The sequence below is a fragment of the Mesocricetus auratus genome, unplaced genomic scaffold, assembly GCF_017639785.1.
Source record: "Mesocricetus auratus isolate SY011 unplaced genomic scaffold, BCM_Maur_2.0 Super-Scaffold_100676, whole genome shotgun sequence".
Classification (NCBI taxonomy): domain Eukaryota; kingdom Metazoa; phylum Chordata; class Mammalia; order Rodentia; family Cricetidae; genus Mesocricetus; species Mesocricetus auratus.
In genome coordinates, this window is record NW_024429266.1 from 176,815,214 (window position 1) to 176,835,779 (window position 20,566).

A 20,566-nucleotide genomic window follows, 5' to 3' on the forward strand; every position below is an offset into this window, starting at 1 on the left:
TGTATTCCTCTCCCACCACTCAGGAAGCCCCACTCCGGGACCGCCAGGCCTGTTACCCGCTTTCCATGTAGTCCGGTCGACCTATACAGAACCTGGCAATGTTAGGTTTTTCTTTTGTTTTGGGATTTTTTTGTTTTATTTTTTTTTTCAAATCAACCTGTCCAACTTGTAAATTGCTTTCTTAGTACTGAGTATCTATCTAGTATAGAGAAATAACGTCAGCCTAAGTTGTTGTAGTCATGTTTTTCATGGGTCACCTTATATCACCAAAAGACCCTGTGAAATAGAAATTCTGGAGGCATTGTCTGCAGAGGCTGATTGACTGGTTAAAACTGCAGTGATGAAGAGTTGGAATGTTGCAGGTCCAGATCCTAATTACTATTTATCTTGGGCGGCGTTTGGCCCCTTACACATCCATTCATTCCCCGCCTCTGCAGAAGTACGTGTAACATCCTGACAGATAGAATACCTTTGCGGTGTATTACATAAGATCCCATTCTCCAATCAAAAGGCTAAGGACACTAGCAGAGAACATCTACAGCTGAGATTTCTCCACAGGGCTGGAACCCATCTCTAGTGTTTCCACAGATATGTTTAAAAGTGTCTTGACTTAGGACTTTCTTTGTTCTGTTACTTACTATAAAGCATTCACAAAAGGTTGGAACGTGAAATTTAGCTAATCTAAATGGTGTTCCCTGGGCCAGGGTCACTTGTGTTTGACTCCAGGGTAAACTGCTGAAGGCCTTTGAAGTCGGAGCAGTGGTTTTGCATCATCCACTCCTATCAGAAGGGAAAAAATACATTCAGTTTCCTGGGCAGGAACCTCAGCTGGGAAGGAAGCTTGTTCAAGTTCACACTGTGAGTAAACAGTCTGGAAAGGCCGTTTACCTCCTCCCCTGGGGAGTCCTTCCATGCCAAAGACTTCAGGTCCAACACGTGCTGCAGACTCCCTCACTGGCGCATGAGCTCAGGACCCCCAAGACCCAGTTCTCAACACAAAGAAGATTTATTTACCCTTAGAGGGACAAAGGACAGAGGATAAGAGACAAAGACAGGAGATAGAGGACAAGGGAGAAGGGAAAGGGAACAAGGGGGAGGGGTACAGGGATATTTGTCACAGGGAACAAAGAACTACCTCTGGATAGAGGGGAAATAGTTGTGTCCCACAGGAAAATGGCAGTTTATAAAGGTAAAGGGAGAAACCCTGTGTTAGGATGAGGTGTTTAATTTTGATTGGGCATGTTAATTAGGCAAGCCAAAGTGGGCTTTTGATTGCTGGGTTTCAATCCTTTGATAGCTGAACCTTGGTAGCCAGCCTTCTGCCAAATAAGGGACTATGAAGGGAAACTAGTCCATTAGAGCATGGCTCTGGCAGACCTCGCCCTTCTCCTCCATTCTCCCTCCAAGGTCTACTCCCTTATTTGGCCACTTCCTCCTTTTGTTGCTGCCTACCAAAGTCCAGCTCATTCATTCAGTTGGTTAGCTGCTGGGCCTCCTATTTGCATGTTCAGTGGGTATGACAAATCTAACACCTCCCCCCTCAATGGCCTTTAGCCATTCTGTCCTTTCAGCTACACAAGCCAAAATCCTCAATGTCATTGTTGTTCCTTTTTTCCCCCTCACTCTAAACTTAACAACCCTTCTGTTACCATCTAGGGCTCTTGGTTGGATTCATTTTTCTCACCAATTAACTAATTAAAATACAGCAAAAAAAATCTCAGGCACAATAGGAATCAACAAAAAAGGTAAGAAAACCTTTGGTGTGTGTGTGTGTGTGTGTGTGTGTGTGTGTGTGTGTGTGTGTGTGAGTGTGAGTGAGAGAGAGACAGAGACAGAGAGACAGAGAGAAATGGGGGTAGGTGTACAGAGAGAAAGACTCTCCACAAGGTAGAAGGCAGCAGGAAGTGAACTGGCTTGAGCTTCTGAGACCTCAAAGCCCACTCCCCAATAACACACTTCCTCCAACAAAGCCACACCTACTCCAACAAGACCACACCTCCTAACGGACCAAGCATGAGTCTATGGGGGCCATTCCTACTCAAACCTCCACAGACCCTGGGGTGTTTGAATGTAATTGACCCCCATAAGCTCACTGGGAGTAGCACTATCAGGAGGTGTGGATTTGTTGGAGGAAGTGTGTCACTCTGGGGGTGGGCTTTGAGGTCTCTCCTATGCTCATGCCACACCCAGTGTGTTAGACCACTTTCTTTTGCCTGTGGGTCAAGATACAGGACTCTCAGTTCCTTTCCCAGCACCGTGTCTGCCTTCATCCCATATGTTACACCATGATGATAATGGGCTAAACCTCTAAAAGTGTAAACCACGCCAATTAAATGTTTTTTCTTTATAAGAGTTGTTCTTGAAACAATAGAATGTATTTGCTACACTAGAGACTATGTAAAAAGCACTCAGAACTCGGGGCATGGCGGGGGGGGGGGGGCTGAAAACACTGAATTTTTAAATTCCTTGTGTTTCCAAATATGAGGAAGTTGCTGGTTGCTTCCTGTCTTTGAGGTAGGTTGGTTGTTTGACAGGCAGGATTCTGCCCTCCAGCCCTTTGAATTTAAAGGCAGTCTGTTAAACTTCAGGGTGCACTCAGCACCAGATGACCGGCCATTTACACAATCTGTCATATTCTAATCTTTAATAAAACAAATGATGATCCTACTATAGCAATGATATTTAGCTCTGAGACAGTGGAGAGACTGTCTCCTGTTAGACATGGCTCTTAACATCCATTAAAACAGAGTGCTTCTTTGTGATGGTGTATTTGCATATATCAGTGCCACTGGGGACAGTGTGCCTGCTGATAATGGCACTTGTAATGGTACTGCTTCTAAAGGTAGCAAAAAAAAATTCAGGTGAAGTACCAGAACTTTACAGACTCCTTACTCTTTCCTCAGTCACTGTGTTTAATGTTTGCCATCTCATCACTGGGATAAAGAACAAGAATCTTTGGGAACCCTGCCTTCACAAAGACTTAATTTTAAACACTTTTTCCTAAAATTAGTATCCTGATGCTTTCTAAAAGAAATACTTTATAGACTTTTATTCCACAGCAAAATTTCTAAATCTGTACAGAAACTTACAAAATTGGACTTATACTGGCGATTGTTTTGTAAAAGTCTTATGAATTGTGTATAAATCTCTGGCATTTAATACAAATTTATTTTAGCTCCCCTCCCCACCAAATAGCAACACTAACTAAGAGAGACTCCTTTTCCTAAGTGCCTGTCTCTATAGATCCTCATCCCTTACTTCACAGATGAAATTCTGTTGGGCCTGTATTCACAATATGTTCAGGATCAAGCCCCTTTCAATGCTCTACTCCTACAACCACCACAGCCTTGGTTCCCCAAGTCTGAATACTGCATTTGCTTCCTGACAAATGTCCTTTCACAGCTCAGCATGAGCCTCTAAAAACAGAGTTAGATCATGTCCTTCATGTGTCGGAATCATTCCAAAGTCTTCCCATCTCCAAACAGAAGCTGAGGACCTGATTGTGGCACACAGAGTCTGACATGGTGTGGAGCATTCTTTGTTGTGCCCACGTCGCTAAGAACTGTGCTCAGCAAGCAGCAGGTTCTCAGTACACATTTGTCCCAGGAAGATGCTTCTTCGTTTGCAAAATGCCTTTGTGTCAATTTTTTCTTTGTTCATCTTTTATCTCCAGTCCCACAAACCTGGATCACCATGTCTGTCATGGCAGATAGCTAAATGAAAGCCAGACAGTTGCTTCAGTTCTTATCCCTAGCTAAGGAGTTCTTGTTAGCAGGGAGAGCTGCTTCTGCAGATGACAGTCAACTGAGCTTAATGATATGTGCATCATGGGCATGAACGAAGTAATCCAGATACTACCTGGACTTTCTTAAAGATGATATGAAAGGTATGGCTTTGTCTTCGTTAGTTTTAATTGCCAAGTTGGCACAGTTTAGAGTCATCTGAGAGGAAAGATTTGACTGAGGAATTGGCCTGTGGGCATGTCTATGGGGAATTGTCTTGATTATTAGTTGATGCAAAAGACACAGCCTACTGTGAATAGCCCCATTCCCTGGGCAATGCTCTTGAACTATATAGGAAAGCTAGCTAAGAACAGGCCTGTGAGAGAGCCAGCAGGCAGCATTACTCCCTGATTTCTGTTTCAAGTTCCTGTCCTGACTTCCCTTAATGATGGACTGTGTCCTACTGGCCAACATAAACTCATTTCTCCCCTAAGTTGTTTGCAGTTAGAAACCGGGTCAGGAACTTTGCATAACAAATGAGAAACATGATCTGTTGTTAATTTTATTACTAAATTCTTGTTACATGTCATTGGTGCTGGTGGTGAGAGGAACAACAGCTGTGGGTGATGATGGGGTAGGAAAAAATTCAAGAGCAAAAATACACTGGAAATACCAGCTGTGAATTATAACTCTTTCAATGCCTCACTTAAAGGTAGATTATTCTTTTTCCTGCATAGGAAAACAACTGGACCAGCTACAGAAGACCCATAGGGAGTCAGTCAAAGGATGATGGATTTTTGAAAGGAGAAAAATGTCAGGAATGAAATGAACAAAGTCCATACAAGTGGGTAGAATGGGAGGTAAGCCAAGAGAGAGGCCTAGGCCAGGGAAAGACATGGGAAAAGGGAAAAGTTGAATAGAGCTTGAACAATCAAGGTTCTATCCCCTTAAGTCATGTGTTAGTGTAACAATAGTTTATTGTGTGCTACAACATGAGGAGCTATATTAAATGGTCACAGCATTAGGAAGGCTGAGAACCTAGTAAGGGATGTGTGCGTCTGCAGATAAGGACATTGTGAGGGGACTTAAACTGGCCAAGAGCAAGAATGGGTGCAAGGTACACAGTGCCCCCAAAGCAGCCTCGAGACACATGCTCCTGCTGTCACTCTGCTCTTTCCCTCTCCTTCAGTAATTGCATGGCCCAAGGAGCTTGGGACACAGGATGAGGACAGGTGTGGAAGTGAGTCACACGGACACACCATGGCCACAGTATAGTCCTACAACTTTTGAAAGAAGTAAAGTCTCTTGTGCTGCTGAGATTTCTGGCAGTGTTTGTTACATAGTAAAGCTATGACTCTCATTACCCTTGAGATAAGAGCTGTTATTACCCACAGCTTACTGATGAGAAAAGTGAGGTAAATAACTTTTGCAATATAGGTTTCAGTTCGACATGACCATAAGCATGTTCACCATAACTACCATGTTGCCTACCAGCTGACCCTGGCATACATCACCAGCCCTGTAAGACAAACAAAGCTGTTAAGATGCTCAAGCCTTCTGGCTTGTTGTTGGATAATCTTTTTGCCAAGGCACCTTCTGATTGGTTTAATAAAGAGCTTAACGGCCAATAGCATGGCAGGAAGAGGTTAGGACTTCTGGGCAGAGAGAGAACATGAGATGATGGAGGGGACACGGAAGATACAAGATAGAAGAGAGGTAAAAAGCCAGAGGCAAAACATAGATTAATATAAACGAGTTAATTTAAGTTATAAGAGCTAGTGGGATAGGCCTAAGCTATAGGCTGAGCTTTCATAATTAATAATGTCTCCATGTTGTTTTTTCGTGTGTTGGTGGCACAAAGAAAAATCTGTCGATATGTGCTAGTCACTAACCCAATATTTTTTCTTAGCTGATACTGGACATGTCAACAGCTTTGGAGAAAGACCTGGTATACACTGGCTAGCTGCAGCCCATGCTTATCTGGAGTAGTGTATAAACTTACTCCTACTTGAGAGAGGAGGGTTCCTCCACCTTGCTGCTGCTCAAGCCATGCAAGCCTTAAGTCTGTGACAAGTTACACTCTCTACTCCTGGGTCTACCTGTGCCTTTCTGTAGTTTCATAGCGCCTTCTGCTTTTGGCAGCCAGTTAATACACGAGGACCAGATTCTGTGAAACACCCAGATGTACGCATATACAGAGTTATGTTAAGTAAACTAAATTATGAAGAGCAGTGGCATGTGGTACTTAGACAAAAGGTAAGGGGACAAAGGTTAAGAGGAGAGGCCACAGCCCCAGCACCCTGCAGATCTTTCTGGGGAGTCTTGGTGAGAGAAGCTGGACTCCTCCGCGGGCTGTGGCTTCTCTGGGGAGCTACCCCAGAGGGCTCACTCATCCAGAGTGGGCTGGATATTTGAAGAGTTCATTCCAGAACAAAAAGTCTAGAGCAACAACACCACAAGCTGGGAAACAGCCTACCTAGCAAGGCAATGTCCCTTTCCTATGGTTTTGTTCCTTGGACCTCGTTTCTTCACATGTGTGTGTTCATGCACACACAGGTGCACATGCATGCACACGGATACGCACTGTATCACTGTGGGTGCTGCTGTCATCGGTATGATTGATCCACAGTCCAGATGCAGCGGGCTTGGTCACGGATGGCCTCAGTATAGGAACAAGGTCTGTTTATCCCAAAGTGGGTCTTTCCACACAGGACTCTGAACAATGGCTCTGTCAGATAAGTCTGAGGTGTTGTTTTGTTTCCTTTGGACTGGGTAGAAAAGGAAACTCTGGGAATTCCCCACTCCCCGCCCTGCAGAAAACCTGTTAGAGCCCTGCTGGCACGGACACTCCCCACCCCCAGGCTCTGTGAGGCTCCTGGCATGTCAACAGCTGGCTAATACCCAAGTGCAGTTCTTGGGGCCTAAATATAGTACCTGGTTGTTTTTATGCTTGCCACTTCTTGGCGGTGACCTGACAGGCTTGATGAGCGGCAGAGCCTCTGGGGGCCTGGTAATCACACGACCCCTGAAAAGGATAGCCCATGGCCTGCCCTAGCTGCAGCTGTGCCCGCACAACACGGTTGGCATAGCTCCAGCGCCTACCAAATCACCTGGGTAGATACATGAGCCCCTTCTCCTTTCCCTGGGATGAAGGAGCCAGATGTATCCTGGGAGAAAGGCTCTGTTTTGTCACTGAGAAAGTCTAAAGGTTATCGCTTTAGAAAAACAAGTCTCTCCACCCCCCACCCCACCTCACTCTTGTTTTCGTCTGTTTGGTCATTTGTTCTGGACAAACAGCCCTGTTTGTCCTGAGTTTGGAACTTTTGTAATCATGCAAATTTCATCCTGTACTGTTTTTATTCTGGGCTCTGAGGACAAACCTAACTTGGAAGACCCCCCTTTCTGACTGGGATCTTTACTTTGTCGCTAAATACCTTTACTGTCTGAGACAGGGAGGAATGCAGGAGAAACACTTTGAACTCCATAGCAGATGATAGCTCTAACGCGCTGTGAAGCCACAGCTTCTGCAATGTCAAGTTCTCTTATTGCTATGCCCTGGAAATGGAGTCTTCCAGTTGCCTCCAAAGAGCAAGTGTGATACTGTCGGTCTAACATTTGTGAATGCGTCACAGGATGCAGCAGAGGACTGCTCTCCTTGTCTTTGCAACTTGCTAGAATTTCTCCTGACTGTGTTATTCAGAAATGAGTTTTGATATTTTAAAAGTAACTCATAAAAGGGAGCTTTAAATAATATTTTGACAGCTGTGAAATGACACTGCTGGCTGCTGCTCCCAGGGGTTTCCTGTTCCAGTGGCTCCCCCAGCCCCAGTCCCTGTCCTGCCTCGGGGATGGAAGGTGTCTCAAGACTTTCAGTAGCACCCAGTCTTAGCTATCTGTTCAACATCTGGCCTGCTTCTCAGGTACTTAACTTTCCTAGAGTCTGACTGCTTCTCTGGAAGAGGAATCACCATGGTTCATTCTGCCTTTGTTCCTCCAGGATCCAGTACAGGCCTGGCATAACACAGTCAAGTTGGTTAATTATTTCTGAACAAAGTACAGACAGATTTCCTAGACCCTGAATCCTTACAGAGCAGCCAGGCCTCTGGCCTCACACCGGTCCTCAGCCCGTGCATGAAGTAAAGAAGTTCTGTCAATGTCAAGGGGTTTATGGTTTCTCTGCTATAACTCTTCATAGTGTGGTACAAGAGCTTCAGGGATTAGGAGAGTGGGTGAAGGCCATAAACACAAAAGGAAAAAGCACATGCAAGCTTAGCCCTTGCAGCTTCTGTTCAACACAAATCTTTATTAAGCACCTAAGAAAGTACAGTGCCAAAGGGAGAGAGGAGGCAGGAGAATTTAGCCAACTGTATCTCCATGAAGACAGAGCTGGGTCTGGGAAATCCAGCTATGACATCTACGCTGTCCAGTGGTTCCACACTGCACAGCTGTTCTCAAGCTCCACTCTTCAGGGCTCCCATGTGCACTGCATTGGAGATGGGGCTCCATCTCTGCAGGCCTTCATTGTACTTCTCTTTAAATGCTCTGTCCGCAGACCTCAGAGGCAGAAGCTGGTCTTCAGTTTGTTCTGTTAGACAAACACTTCCATGGCTGATGTAAATGGTTGCATAGTTTTACAAATGAAGTTTTCTCATTCTTTCCAGAAATTTCCATCAGTCAGCAAACAAATTGTTCTGTATCTGACCTGGGGAATTAGAAGTCTTTTGTCCCCAAACAGACATTTTCCATTATTGCCAGGCCTTTATAGGAAGCATTGAGAGCTGTCCCTACTCACTAGAGAGAAGCTCAGTCCCAAAGAAGGCAAGGGGCATGCAGGCATCCATAAGATGGCAGAGAAGGCGACTGAGCACTGCCTTTTGGAGCCCCTGCCAGCCAGTATTGTTTCAATGCTACACGGATCTACTCTGCAACATGATTCAATTGACATGTCTCTTGAAGACAGCTTCTTTCAAATATTTCTTTGGATCATACTCAGAAGTCAAGGCTGACCTCTGCTAAGAGCTGATGGGATATTGGTAGTCCTAGTCCTGATCTACCTCTAGGTCAGGACTGTTGGCTATGAAAGGAGGTTTGGAGGCTGGGACACCATGGTGAAGCAGTGGTTAGACTCACGACATGTCTCTCAGCTGTTGGCAGCTCCGGTTCCAGCAGAGTTCCTGAGCGACAATAAGAAGCAAGGGAAGATGCGGGTTTCATGGTTCACATGGATGATAAGGGCAGGGACTTGTGGCTATGCAGAAGCTCTGGGATAAGCACTGGGCGGGCAGATGAAGCCCATTCTCCGGCGGGGCTGGGTGTAATATTTCCCTCTCAAGCTGGAAATATGCATAGACAATTCTGGCCATGCTATTCAACCAGGCACCGTGGCTGGTTCCGCAGTTCTAGACCGGCTTTGCACATACATCCTAGCTAGCAAGTTCCTGGGTTTCTCCATGCATGCTCACTATGGTGCCAAGACTAGAGACGCAGGATGCTATGTAGTCTGTGGACAGGTTTGGAAGACGCATAGGTACTAGACTCCTTGGGCAACAGCCATTGGTCAGTAATCAGTTAGGGCTGGGTCCCTGGAGCTCCACGCACACTTGCTATCACAGGCATCCCAAAGGCAAGCACTGGCTAGTTACTTGGCCTCCACCAGCTGCTCCAGGCGCTGCAGCATTGTCAGACGCAAGGCTTGGAATCTGGAGAGAGACAAAAGCCAAAGGGTCTCATGTAGACCACGCTCCCAGCTTCTGGCTGACCAGAAGCTGTCATCTCTGTCCTTTACCAAGAATGCTCAACAGAATAGCAGACTGTGCAGGGTCTTAAAGATAAATGCTGGCAATTCCATTTCCAGACTCTCCACCAGGGACAGGAGTGTACTGAGATGCGATCAGGGCTATCGATCAGATTTCAGGAAGACAGTGTGCCAGCCAGGGCCATGCAAAAAACCTGAGCTGCATCCTTAGCCTGGCCCCAGACTGCTCTCCCCACACTGAATCTACTGGCCAGATGATTCCCAGGTCCTGTCCATCTTTAAAAGCCTACAGTGACGTCACCAATCAGCAGCTCACTCTCGAGTCTTCACTAACTTCGAGTGAGGCCCAGCTGCACAGAAGGGACCCCATGGGTAGATGTGGCTTTCCAGGAATTATTAGTGTGGAGCCAGAATCCAAACCACTCCCTACTCTGGGCACAGGGCATGTCCCAGAGTAGAGCAGCATGTCCTTCCCTGCCCAGCCACCGCCCCACCCCCGTGAATGTTCTTCAAACATCCTGTCCTATGTCACACATCTTGAATGTACAAACAGATCGCTAGCACCCAAAAGCATCATTAATGTCACAGCCTGTCCTCATGCAAGCTATGCTGTTGACCCTTGTTCCTCCAAACAGTACCCAGAGCTTGAATGTCAATAATCACTGCTTCCCACTGGGTTGAGACTTCCTGCTGGCACAAAAGCCTTGAACTAGGCTGAGGTTCTACCCAGCAGACTCAATGAGGTTGCTTTTCCAGAACTTGGTCACTAGTAGAACTAGAAAGCCAACCCAGGCCCCACCAGGCTCCTGTCTCTGCCTTTCCTGCCCAGTGTCTTATGGCCTAAGTTCCTCACTGGAGAAAAGGCCCAGGCTGAATGGGTGTATCATCTAATTCAGAAGGCTACCACCCCAGTACTGAATACTATCAATACTGAGTAGGTGTATAGGAGGCAGTACTGGGATGCATGGTCAGCAGGCCTCCCCACTGCCCTTGGTGTCCACAGAAGGAAGAAACCTGCCTGCTTGGACAGAGGTATGCCCTGCAGATGTCCTATAATGGCCAGGACCATATCTGGCTGATGAAGAGCTGCTTACTTCATGGTCAGTTTGATTATTTCTCTTTCCTCCTCTTCTTTTAACTTTTCAACAAAACTGTCCAGCACTGGCATTTCGAACTTAATATACTGGGCCACCTAGAAAATCCAAGAACATTAAAACTTGCTTTAGATGAGAAGTCTAAGATGTGCTTTCTCTTCCTGGCGTTTTCCATAGTGGTCAAGGCCAAAGTCCTGTACCCATAGGAGCCGTCTCCCTTCCCACCCTCTGCTGACATTGCTAGGCTCTGCATGGTGGGAGAATGGGAATTGCTCTTATCTCAAAGGCAACGATCATCCATTGGAGGAAACGCTGAGCTGAATATTAGGAAAAGCATTCAGTCCTGTGGCATTGTCACACGGAGTGTTCTATGCATGGGTGGGGAGTGGGAATATCATTGTGCTTAACAATGGAATGCAGCTGTACCAGCCCTGGGAAGCTGAGGGAGACAGCCACAAGGTCGTCTTGGGGACCCATACTCCACAGGCCCTTTATACCTATAGTTTGACCGTTGAGACTTAACACCTGTCACCCTTGAGTTAGCCCTAGTTAAGAAGTCATCTGTGGGTCTCTAATGTGATAACAACAAAAGCATACTACAATGAAGGAAAGGGCTTTTACTTACTGGGGTCTCCTAGGACCCCAGTTCTTCTGTCCCCTAAGCTGACAGGTCAGCTGTGGGGGCCTAAGATACATTGTCCAAGAGCTCCTTCAGGACCCTGCGTAGTCCCCTTTACCTCCCAGTACCTCCCCATGGAGCAGGCTTTCAGCTCACATCATAGGGCACTTCCTCACTCAAGTCGGCTTCCATCAAGAAGATCTTGACAATTTTCTCACAAGGCCCATGCAGGATTCTGGATATCAGTGGGTACTCACAGTCTTTTAATTTTGTCTGCTCTGAAATAGAGGACATTTTATAAAATCCATGGGATGTTAGGATCAGCCACCCCTTGTGTATTTATTTTACCAGGACAAGGTATGATAAAAAGCAGATGTTCAGGAAATCTTTCTCAGACCTCCATGGCTCTGCGTCTTAGGAGACACATGATCCTGCTGAAGGGTAGAACTGGCCACCCAAGGTCAGCTACCTGGACTCAGGATTGTGGCAGCAGAAGTGAGAAGAAACAGATGCCTTCCTTCACTTATCTGACAGCAAGACATAAATCTGTGGAAGCCTTTCCTCTACTTCCGACTAAAGACGGAAGATAATCACCAGACACAGCTCTAGACCCTGTTAGCCCAGAGGCAGCAGCAGAGAAATCCACACAGCTAAAAGCTGTCTTCATCTTCCATTAGCTCCAGATACTTGGCCTTCCCCTTGTTCATCATCCTGGTTCAAAGTTCTGCCTACCCCTCTCCATCTTCTCAGGTCTCTAAAACCTGATTTCCTTGCTATGGCAAAAGACTTCTGGGCACTCCTTTGAGTAATTCATCTCTCCCATGGTTATGTGATGACCCATAAACAAACCAGTTTGTTTTCCTGTTGTAAACCTGCACTTGGTTCATGTACTTTGTAGGTCCATCTAGTGAGTGTAAGCGGACACACACACACACACACACACACACACACACACACACACGACAATTTTCCTGTCCTATAGTATCACTAAAAAAACTCATATCAGAGAGAATAGGGACAGAGGAGACAGAGGGGACCACAGACTTGGGGATACTGGAGCTGCTCAGTGACAAGAAGCGCCCATGGGCTGCAGAGGGACCCGGAGGTTCCACAGGAGCTGATCCAGGCTGCAGCCATTGGCACACAAGCCCTACCTTCCTAACTGAACTATGTAATGGTCCACGAATGGGAAGAGCCCAGAGAGGGTTCATCTACGCTGTTTTAGAGGGAGCCTCGGGATGGAACCGAGTTTAATAGTGGTAAGGAAGGTTTGAGAGACAGATGGTAAGCTTGCTCAGTGAACACCAGAAAGCAGCACTTACCCCCAGACTCATGGACAATGTAGAGTGCGAACTCACTGGGGCCATCTTCCACCTGCACAGACCAGCGCGAGAAGTCAGACCACATTTTACTGGATGGGAGCAGACCACCCCAGACAGGGACACTGGCTCATCAGAGGAACTCTTGCTAGATGTCCCTGAGAGCCAGGGCAGCAATCCCACTCCTCCACCGCTCATCAAAGCACTTCCTGCTCCCTGGCAAGGCTGCGCCCCTGCGGAGGCTGCGCCCCTGTGGGGTCACACTTACCCGAAACTTGTTGAGCAGCAGGGTAAGCACCTGTTGGGTGGTCATTGTGCTGTTAACCCGGACATTGGTCACGGACCCATAGGCAGGAGTGAACACGGAGGTCTGTGAGAGCAGACGGATAGCTCAGGGCAGGCCCAGAGGAGACAGGCTAATGTAAAGTTCTGAGCAGACCCAAGCAATGGGGGGTGTTACTTCTCAGAACAGCTGTCCCTGCCCATTTGTGCAAACATTTGACCATGAGGGCTGTTCCTAGACCTAGGGACACTCAAGGAGCGATTATATACGTGTCCTCAGAGCACTCTGAAGAAGATGCTAAACACGCTACACATCCATCAATAGCAGGGCTCTGGATCTTGGAAATCAAGATCCCAGAAGTAGTTCACTGCATCAGCACCACGAACATCTGTGAATGTAGGCTGAAAGCTTCCACATCTACCTACTCTTCTCAAAGTGCTGTCCAAGCAGAGGCCTCCAGTCACACTGTGCAGTTTACCAACAGGCTCCTCTCTCTCACCTCTAGCATCCAATCCATACTGCTGCCCATGGTGCTACCATTTAAATACCCTTAATAACAAAGTGTGGTCTGGCCCAGCCTCCTGTAGTTCCTCCTTAGTCTTCCTACATCTCCCACTCCAAAAGTGATCTGCTGGTTCAGAAATTACCTTTCAAGAAGAATGCCAGGCCTGTAACATGTAGTACAGTAGCAGAATCCCCCTTTATAAAATGTGTGGAGGCTTCCCTCGGCCTGTATAATGCCTTGAGCATCACTGTCACTCAGGCACCACTATCACCACAAGCACCCCGTGCTCTAGCTGCATGGGTCTCTATAGTTTTTTTTTTTTTACGTAAGCATCCATAAATACTTTTTGAGACAGGTTTTGACTGTACAGGCCAGGTTGGCTTGGAACTCAAGACCTTCTTGCCTTAGCCTCCTGAGGGCCAGGATTACAAGTGGGCATCACCATGCTAAGCAGATAACTTTTATTCTTCTATAGCCCTGGAAATTGAACCCAGGGCCTTGCACAAGCTAAGTAACTACAAGTACTCCCCCACTCTGAAGCACATCCACAGCACTCTTTTATTCTAATTTAATCTTAGGTAAGGTCTCACTATATGTCCCTGAAGCAGTGACACAGCTCAAGCCGGCCTCAAAACAGGATTACAGTACTTCATCACCAAGCCTGGTTTATTTACAATTATTTTGCATGGGAGGCATGTTAGACTTTTGCCTATATCTTGCCTTTTCCTGTAACACATCTACACAGATGTGTTTATGATGGCATGACTCATAATCTCTTGACTTTAAAGACAAAGTAAAACAAAATGAACATTCATAAAAGCATATCTTAAAATTTAAATTTCAATCCTCCCATTTCTCCACTAGCATTTTGGAGTACAGTGACGCTCCCAATGCTGGGCAGCAACAGTGTCTACAGCTCCCAGTTGGAAACCTAAGCATGTGAAAAAGGAACCCACTGTGCTTCTGAGCCGTGATGTACTGTGGTTTGGGAACTACATACATTTTCACATCATGCTTTCAACTTATGATGAGCTTATCAAGACACAACCTGACTGTGAGTCAAGAGCTTCTGTGTAGAAAATGAACCAGGGCACCACCTGAGGCTCAGAAAGCTCTGTGAACACGTTAATCACACACTGAACTCGTGAAGCATCTTAGAATACTCTTCATTCTCACAACGGCCCTCTGAAGTACCTCCAACTGTTCCTGTTTTCTGAGAAAAGAAGCCTAGTGTTGGGAGGTTAAATAATACCCAGTCATGGTCACCCATCTGGAAAGGACAGTGCCACAGCGAAGGAGTCTGCAGTACTTGAAGCCTTATGTGCTGTCTACCCCGTTAATGCTGGTGCCTCCCAGCAAAACTGCAGGGGGCCTGCTAAGACTAGTTGAAACCCAGAAGCACTCTAGGTTATAGATTCTACTGGAAATGGCCTGTAATGCAGTGGTTCTCAACCTGCCTAATGCTATATGACCTTTTAATACAGTTCCTTATGTTGTGGTGACCTCAACCATAAAATTATTATTATTTTTATTGCATATACAGTGTTCTGTCTACACGCTAGAAGAGGGCACCAGATTGAATTGTAGATGGTTGTGAGCCACCATGTGGTTGCTGGAAATTGAACTCAGGACCTCTGGAAGAGCAGTCAGTGATCTTAACCTCTGAGCCATCTCTCCATCTCATAAAATTATTTTTGTTGCTATTTCATAACTGCAATTTTGTTACTGTTATTAATAATAACACACTATCTGTGTTTTCTGGTGGTCTTAGGGGACTCCTGTGAAGGGGTAATTCGACTCCCACCAAAAAGGTCACGACTCACTGGTTGAGAAGCACTGCTTTAGTGCCTAAGAAACACGGAAAGTTCACTCAGCTGCTTCAAGGAGAAGCAAAGTCTTGTCAACAAGGCTGTGTTTGTTCTGTGTAAAGCCTGTCTAGACATGAACCCAACCAACCAAGTAGAAACCAGAAACCAAGGTCCTTGGTTTCTTATCCCAGTGGACCACATCTGAATCCACGTACCAGGACAAAGCGATGAGAATACCTATGATTCAATGGGTCTGGGAATAGAATCCATGTTGTCAGTCATAACGGTGTGGGGAAATGATAAAAAAGCACTAGCACACAATCCTCAGAAGTACAACCTGGAACAAGTACCCCAGAAAATCAATGCTGGGAATTGCTATTTTTCATTGTTGCCTGTGGCTTAAGGAATCTGTACCCCGATTTCTAAGAACATTAATTGTGTACAGAGGTAGAAGGAGGTGAAAAGCTGTCCTTTTGTTTTGGTTGACGACTCTGTCTGTAGTCTGCGCTTCCTTCCTATGAATCACCCTTTGAGAGGCACAACTGCTCCAACTGCAAGTTTCCCTCTTCATCCCCGGCATTGCAGGATACGGACTGTCACATACACTCCAGGCGGGGCCGCACCCGGACAGCAGCGCATTCCGTTTTTAGTAACAATCGACTTCTCCTTTTATAGTTCATGTGTTAATGGAATGATGTAATTAGGGGAAGGTGATCTTTTCCTACGGTCAGTACAATGCATACTTGTACAAAAGGAGGAGAGCTGGGAACTCAGAGATCCCCAGGTTCTCTGGGAAAAGATACACATGCTCTGGACACACCTCAGCAAGCCAGCTTAATTACCCAGGGAGAGGGGCTGCAGGGTACGTGATGTTCCTGTGGAATGATCAAGTGAACCTGACTGGAAATTTCACAGGCCTGGGCTTATTAAAGATGAATTTGGCATTATTGTCTGCTTAGGGCTTCCTTGTCCCAAATTTATACAAATTAGAGAACTTAAATGTTGGCTGTGTGGGGAGCCCTGGCTGTGGCTGGGAACATTATGCTGTTGTGGCTTTGGGTCACCCTCTTGAGCTTCCAGCACAGGTCAACAACTGTTATCTTGAAGACTATTGGAGGATCAGGACTAATGCCGAATGTTATGGGGGCTGCTCTTCTGTGCTGAGAAGTAATTCCTGTTCTCTCAGCCTCAGGGCCCAGGAAAGAACAGATGGAGATGTCACCTTGTGGTTGTAAAAGTGCCCATTGATGGAGTACCGGTGCCGCCGTATCTTCTGGGCTTCACCGGGTGCCCGGGGCCTTGGCCTCCGCTGGATTATACAGCTGGCATCACTCTTTGTCCGCATGAGCTGTGGGACCTCCTCTTCCTCCTCCAGGGGTCCTGCAGAGAGAAACAGATGAAAAGGTGGGAGGGTGGAGGGCGGTGACAGCAAGTGTCATGGCTCCAGCAGTGGCGCTGTCTGTCGGGTTTTGTGACTCCCTGGAATCCTGCAGTCACAGCACACTGTAGTGCATTGTTCTGGTAAAGCTCATCTTTGTTTCAAGATGGGCAGGGGTTCTGCCAGTGCCATGGTGCATCTCACGGTACCCACTGAGGTACGTGGTCATTCTAGCCCTGTCCTCTGAGCACTCAGTCAGGGACAGGTCCTTCACTCGGTGCTAAGGAAAGGGGACAGAGCACAGATGAATGGTCACTGAGCATGAGGATGAGGTACTAGATGCTTGGAACAAAAGGGAACAGTACCCACCATTGAGCCCCTCCTTTTTATATCACAGCCCATTGCAGGAGACTCAGGCCAAGGCCACAAGGTGACACTTCTACAAGCCTCTATTTCCTTGTCCTTAAAAGGAATGAAGAAGAGTGTGTCGCACCTATCTCCTGCTGTACAGATGCTTAGCAAGAGTCTCTCTCTCTTGAGACAGGATGACAATTCTTCCACGTGGCTGTTCTTCTGAGACTGCATGTACCCCCAAGACAGGCTGGGGTCTTCTGAGCTTTACTTACCTGAGCTATCTCTGAACATCTCAGCCTTGTTTGTGGGCTGAGCACTAGGCTCCTCCGTGGGGACCTTGCTATCCTGGGGTGGAGCGTCCTTCCTGAAAAGAGAGAAACACAGTTCCCAAGTGACTGTGGACCAAGAAAGCAGGACAGAAGCGGGGAGCAGCAGAGGCTGAGTGGGCAAATTGTATCAGTATAACAGAAAGCGAGCCACAGCATCTATTGGAAGGCGTGGGAGTCTGGCCCTTAGAAAGAGCAGGTTGAGTCACAGACCACGTGCAAAGCCAATGCCCATGCATTCCCGGGATGCAGGCTCTCAGCCAGGTTAGTGCCTGTACAGTTGGGCACCAACAGAGCTTGCTGGGTTTGCTGAGGGTGTTTCAGGTCTGAGGAGTCAGGCAAGGTTAACGCTAGGGATCAAATCCCCAGGCCTCTTAGAAGTACTGATTCTCACCCCAAGCCAATAAAGGTACCATGGAGCTAGAGAAGGAGGAGGTGTAAGGGGAGTTGGTAGCATTCAGGTGGAAAGAATGAGAAAGGAGTACCCTAGACAACCTGGGCTGTGGACAGGATTGCTGACATGACTGCTCTAACTGAGGGGTGCAAGGGAGATGAGTCACACCGGCAGCCATTCCAAGGAGCCCTTATGCTTAAGTCTATGCGGCTCAAAATTCTGTGCCAGTGACTAGGGACACCTGGTGATAAGAGCTGTCATGTCAACATGCTCCATGCGCCCAGAGTACTCATTATCTGCATGCATTATCTTGTGAGATGCACTGGTTGATTGATTGATTGATTGAATTCATGTGTTTGTGTACTTGGCTATGTTAGTTTGTGTGCAGCTGGTGTTGCAGGAGTTCACGGAGGCCAGAGAGGGCACTGCATCCCCCTGAAACTGGAGTTACAGGCAGCTTTGAACCACCACAGCAGGCTGGGCACTGAACCCAGCAATTACTACTGAGCCATCTCTCCAGCTCCTCATATAGTATTTTTAAGGTAGTGTCAGTGTGTGGCCTAGCCTGAGTTTCAAACTCACAGTCTTCCTGCCTCAGTTTACCAAGCGCTATGATCTCAGACACACCTGTGTCACCACACCTATATTACCTGCATATTTGACAGGAACAAAATTCTGAATGTTTGCCTCTGAAAAGTCATTACATGAAGAGGCAAAGCTCAGCCTAACTAACTGCCTTTCTCCTGGTGGTAAAACGGGTTTAAATTCCGGTAAGTTCAGGCAAACAGAGTCTGTCACTGATGTAAAACAGAAGTAGCAGGATGCTGACATTCCCTTCTGAGGACATCCGTGTGGGCTGAGGACATGGTTTATTGGTATAGTACTTAGCCCTGAGTTCTGAACCCAGCACACACGTGAACCATGTGTTGGGAGCACGACTATTCCGGAGGAGGGAGAATGGTCATATAATCATCAACAGGGAGGGCACCCTAAGTAGGATTGCACATTGGGGTGGACAAGGTTAGAAAGGACTGAGGTAGCCACTGAATATGGGAGGACAATTGATCTGTGCTCCTGCGCCTCAACCCCATACAGCAGCAGTGGGGCATCTACCCCCAGGCTGAGGATACTACACATTTAGGCTATGCGGTGCTCATGATAATGGATGTCATGGAGGCCCCTAGTTCTGGCTCGTGCGCCAGGCACTCACTGGAGATAGCTGGAATGTTCAGGCATCCATGAAGCCGAAGGCAGGTGCACTCGCTCGTGATCATCCTGCATCTGGAGCCGGATGGGTCGTCTGAGTCCCCAGGAGATGTTGAGGAGTCCTTCGATGATCAAAGCCCCTTCCTCCTGTGGAGCCCACATGGGTCAGCCTCTTCACAAACAGCAGCTGCCCTAAAGGTGACCCCTTAGAAACAGGAGGCTCAGCCTTCCTACCCCACCCCCACCCCAGCGTACATGCTTCAGTGCATAAGGGCAGGGCCCCCTCAGGAGGAAGCAGGAGTTGTTCTTTCCGCCGCTAAGCCCAGGCAGAGCTGGAGCCAGCACGGAGCTGCTGAGTCAGGAGTCCCCCAGGACACAGCAAGTGTCAGGCAGGCACGTCCACACTGCCGCCCACACTTCCGGGAGGAAGCACAGCCCGGGGGAAGCGTGGCCTGGCCACTTGTACTGGGCGAAGCTCCTTGTGCACTGGAACAGAGAATCCCATGGTACTAGTGGACTTGGTGCCCCCCTGTGTACCCTGCCTTGTCCTCTGTCCACGCATCCCAACAGTGGCAGCACCAACCCCCAGTTACACTGCAATTTTTTTCTGCTGGTGAGTGCATGCATGGGGTACACATGCAGGGAACAACACTCATAGAATAAAATACATAAATATAAAAATTCTTTAATATTCCGGTGAGTAAGAAAGTAATGATCAAAAAAAAAAAAAACAGGCTTAGATGTGAAACTCAACTCCCATAAAATAAAAGGCTGGCATCGACCTACAGCTTCAAATGTCTCTAAGGAAAGTAGGAAAAGCCTGCAACACTCGTGGAAATTCTCAGTACCCAGCTCATCCATGGACACCCATCACCCTTAGTGCTACCTAAGGCTCAGAGACGGAGAGACAAGGAAGCCATGGCTTCACTATGAGTGGCTCACAGATGAACGTAGGAGGAGAGCTAAGGGGCGCGGGGCACTGAAAAATGCACTGGGCCCTGGATGGTAGTTAATGGGGATGAGATTGGGTGAACAGATGCCTCTTACAGCAGGTCTAGTGTTGGCAAAGAAAGAGGCAAGACAGCAGCCTGAAGACTGCTCATGAGTGCAGTGAAAGCTAGTGCGGACTAAGACACGGAGACGCCAGGCCGGGAGAGCACATGGGCAATAAACTCTTCCTCTTATTTCCTTCCTTTCTTTTCCTCCGTCCCTCCGTCCCTCCGTCCCTCCGTCCCTCCCCCCCTCCCTTCCTTCCTTCCTTTCTGTTTTGAGACAGGGTTTCTCTGTGTAGCTTTGAAGCGTGTCCTGGAACTCACTCTGTAGACCATGCTGGCCTCAAACCCACGGAGACCCGTCTGCCTCTGCCTCCCTGGGATTAAAGGCGTGCACCACCACCATCTAGCTGACTCTCAACTAATCAGCCAGCTGCTAATAACTTCTGAGAGCCAGAGAAACAGACACAGGTCCTATGGAGTCCTTCAGGTGTAAGCTGGGACCTGCCACCTGGCTTAAACGTTGTTGGTAGCTCCAGTGTCCCCATCTTTACCCGTGGCTCTTATGCCACGCCTAGAAAGCACGGACAAAGGACCAGCAGCTCTCCTTGAGTCTAGGGTCTGTCCAGCCCTCACATGTCAGACCTGAGCAGTACTGTCCCCTCTGACTCCCCTTCGTCCGGCTCCTGAGGGCAGAAGACAGATGTGTTCCAGGTGAGCAGAGGCACAGAGGCCTGAGAGGCAGACTGCTGGCTCCTTACAGGAAACGTCCCCAGGGTTGCCCAGTTTGCCTCCAGCTGCCACTGTGTTG

The 20,566-nt window shown here is 47.5% G+C and overlaps 1 protein-coding gene across 4 annotated transcripts in view; it reads right to left on the reverse strand.

The window, feature by feature from the left end:
• Positions 1-8,005: 8,005 nt before the first annotated feature.
• The window catches only part of Rassf4 (Ras association domain family member 4), a 36,490-nt gene continuing 23,929 nt past the window's right edge, over positions 8,006-20,566 (reverse strand). For 3 of the 4 annotated variants that reach the window (XM_005066092.4, XM_021224788.2, XM_040737762.1), the window contains 8 exons: positions 18,768-18,910; positions 17,110-17,201; positions 16,328-16,485; positions 12,778-12,879; positions 12,513-12,564; positions 11,347-11,468; positions 10,572-10,669; positions 8,006-9,421 (listed from right to left, as the gene is read on the reverse strand). In XM_005066092.4, the coding sequence (XP_005066149.1) occupies positions 9,361-9,421; positions 10,572-10,669; positions 11,347-11,468; positions 12,513-12,564; positions 12,778-12,879; positions 16,328-16,485; positions 17,110-17,201; positions 18,768-18,910 (828 nt within the window). In that variant the 3' untranslated portion in view covers positions 8,006-9,360. Of the gene's footprint in view, positions 9,422-10,495; positions 10,670-11,346; positions 11,469-12,512; positions 12,565-12,777; positions 12,880-16,327; positions 16,486-17,109; positions 17,202-18,767; positions 18,911-20,566 lie in introns of all 4 variants that reach the window. The other variant, XR_005873849.1, reaches the window with a different exon arrangement.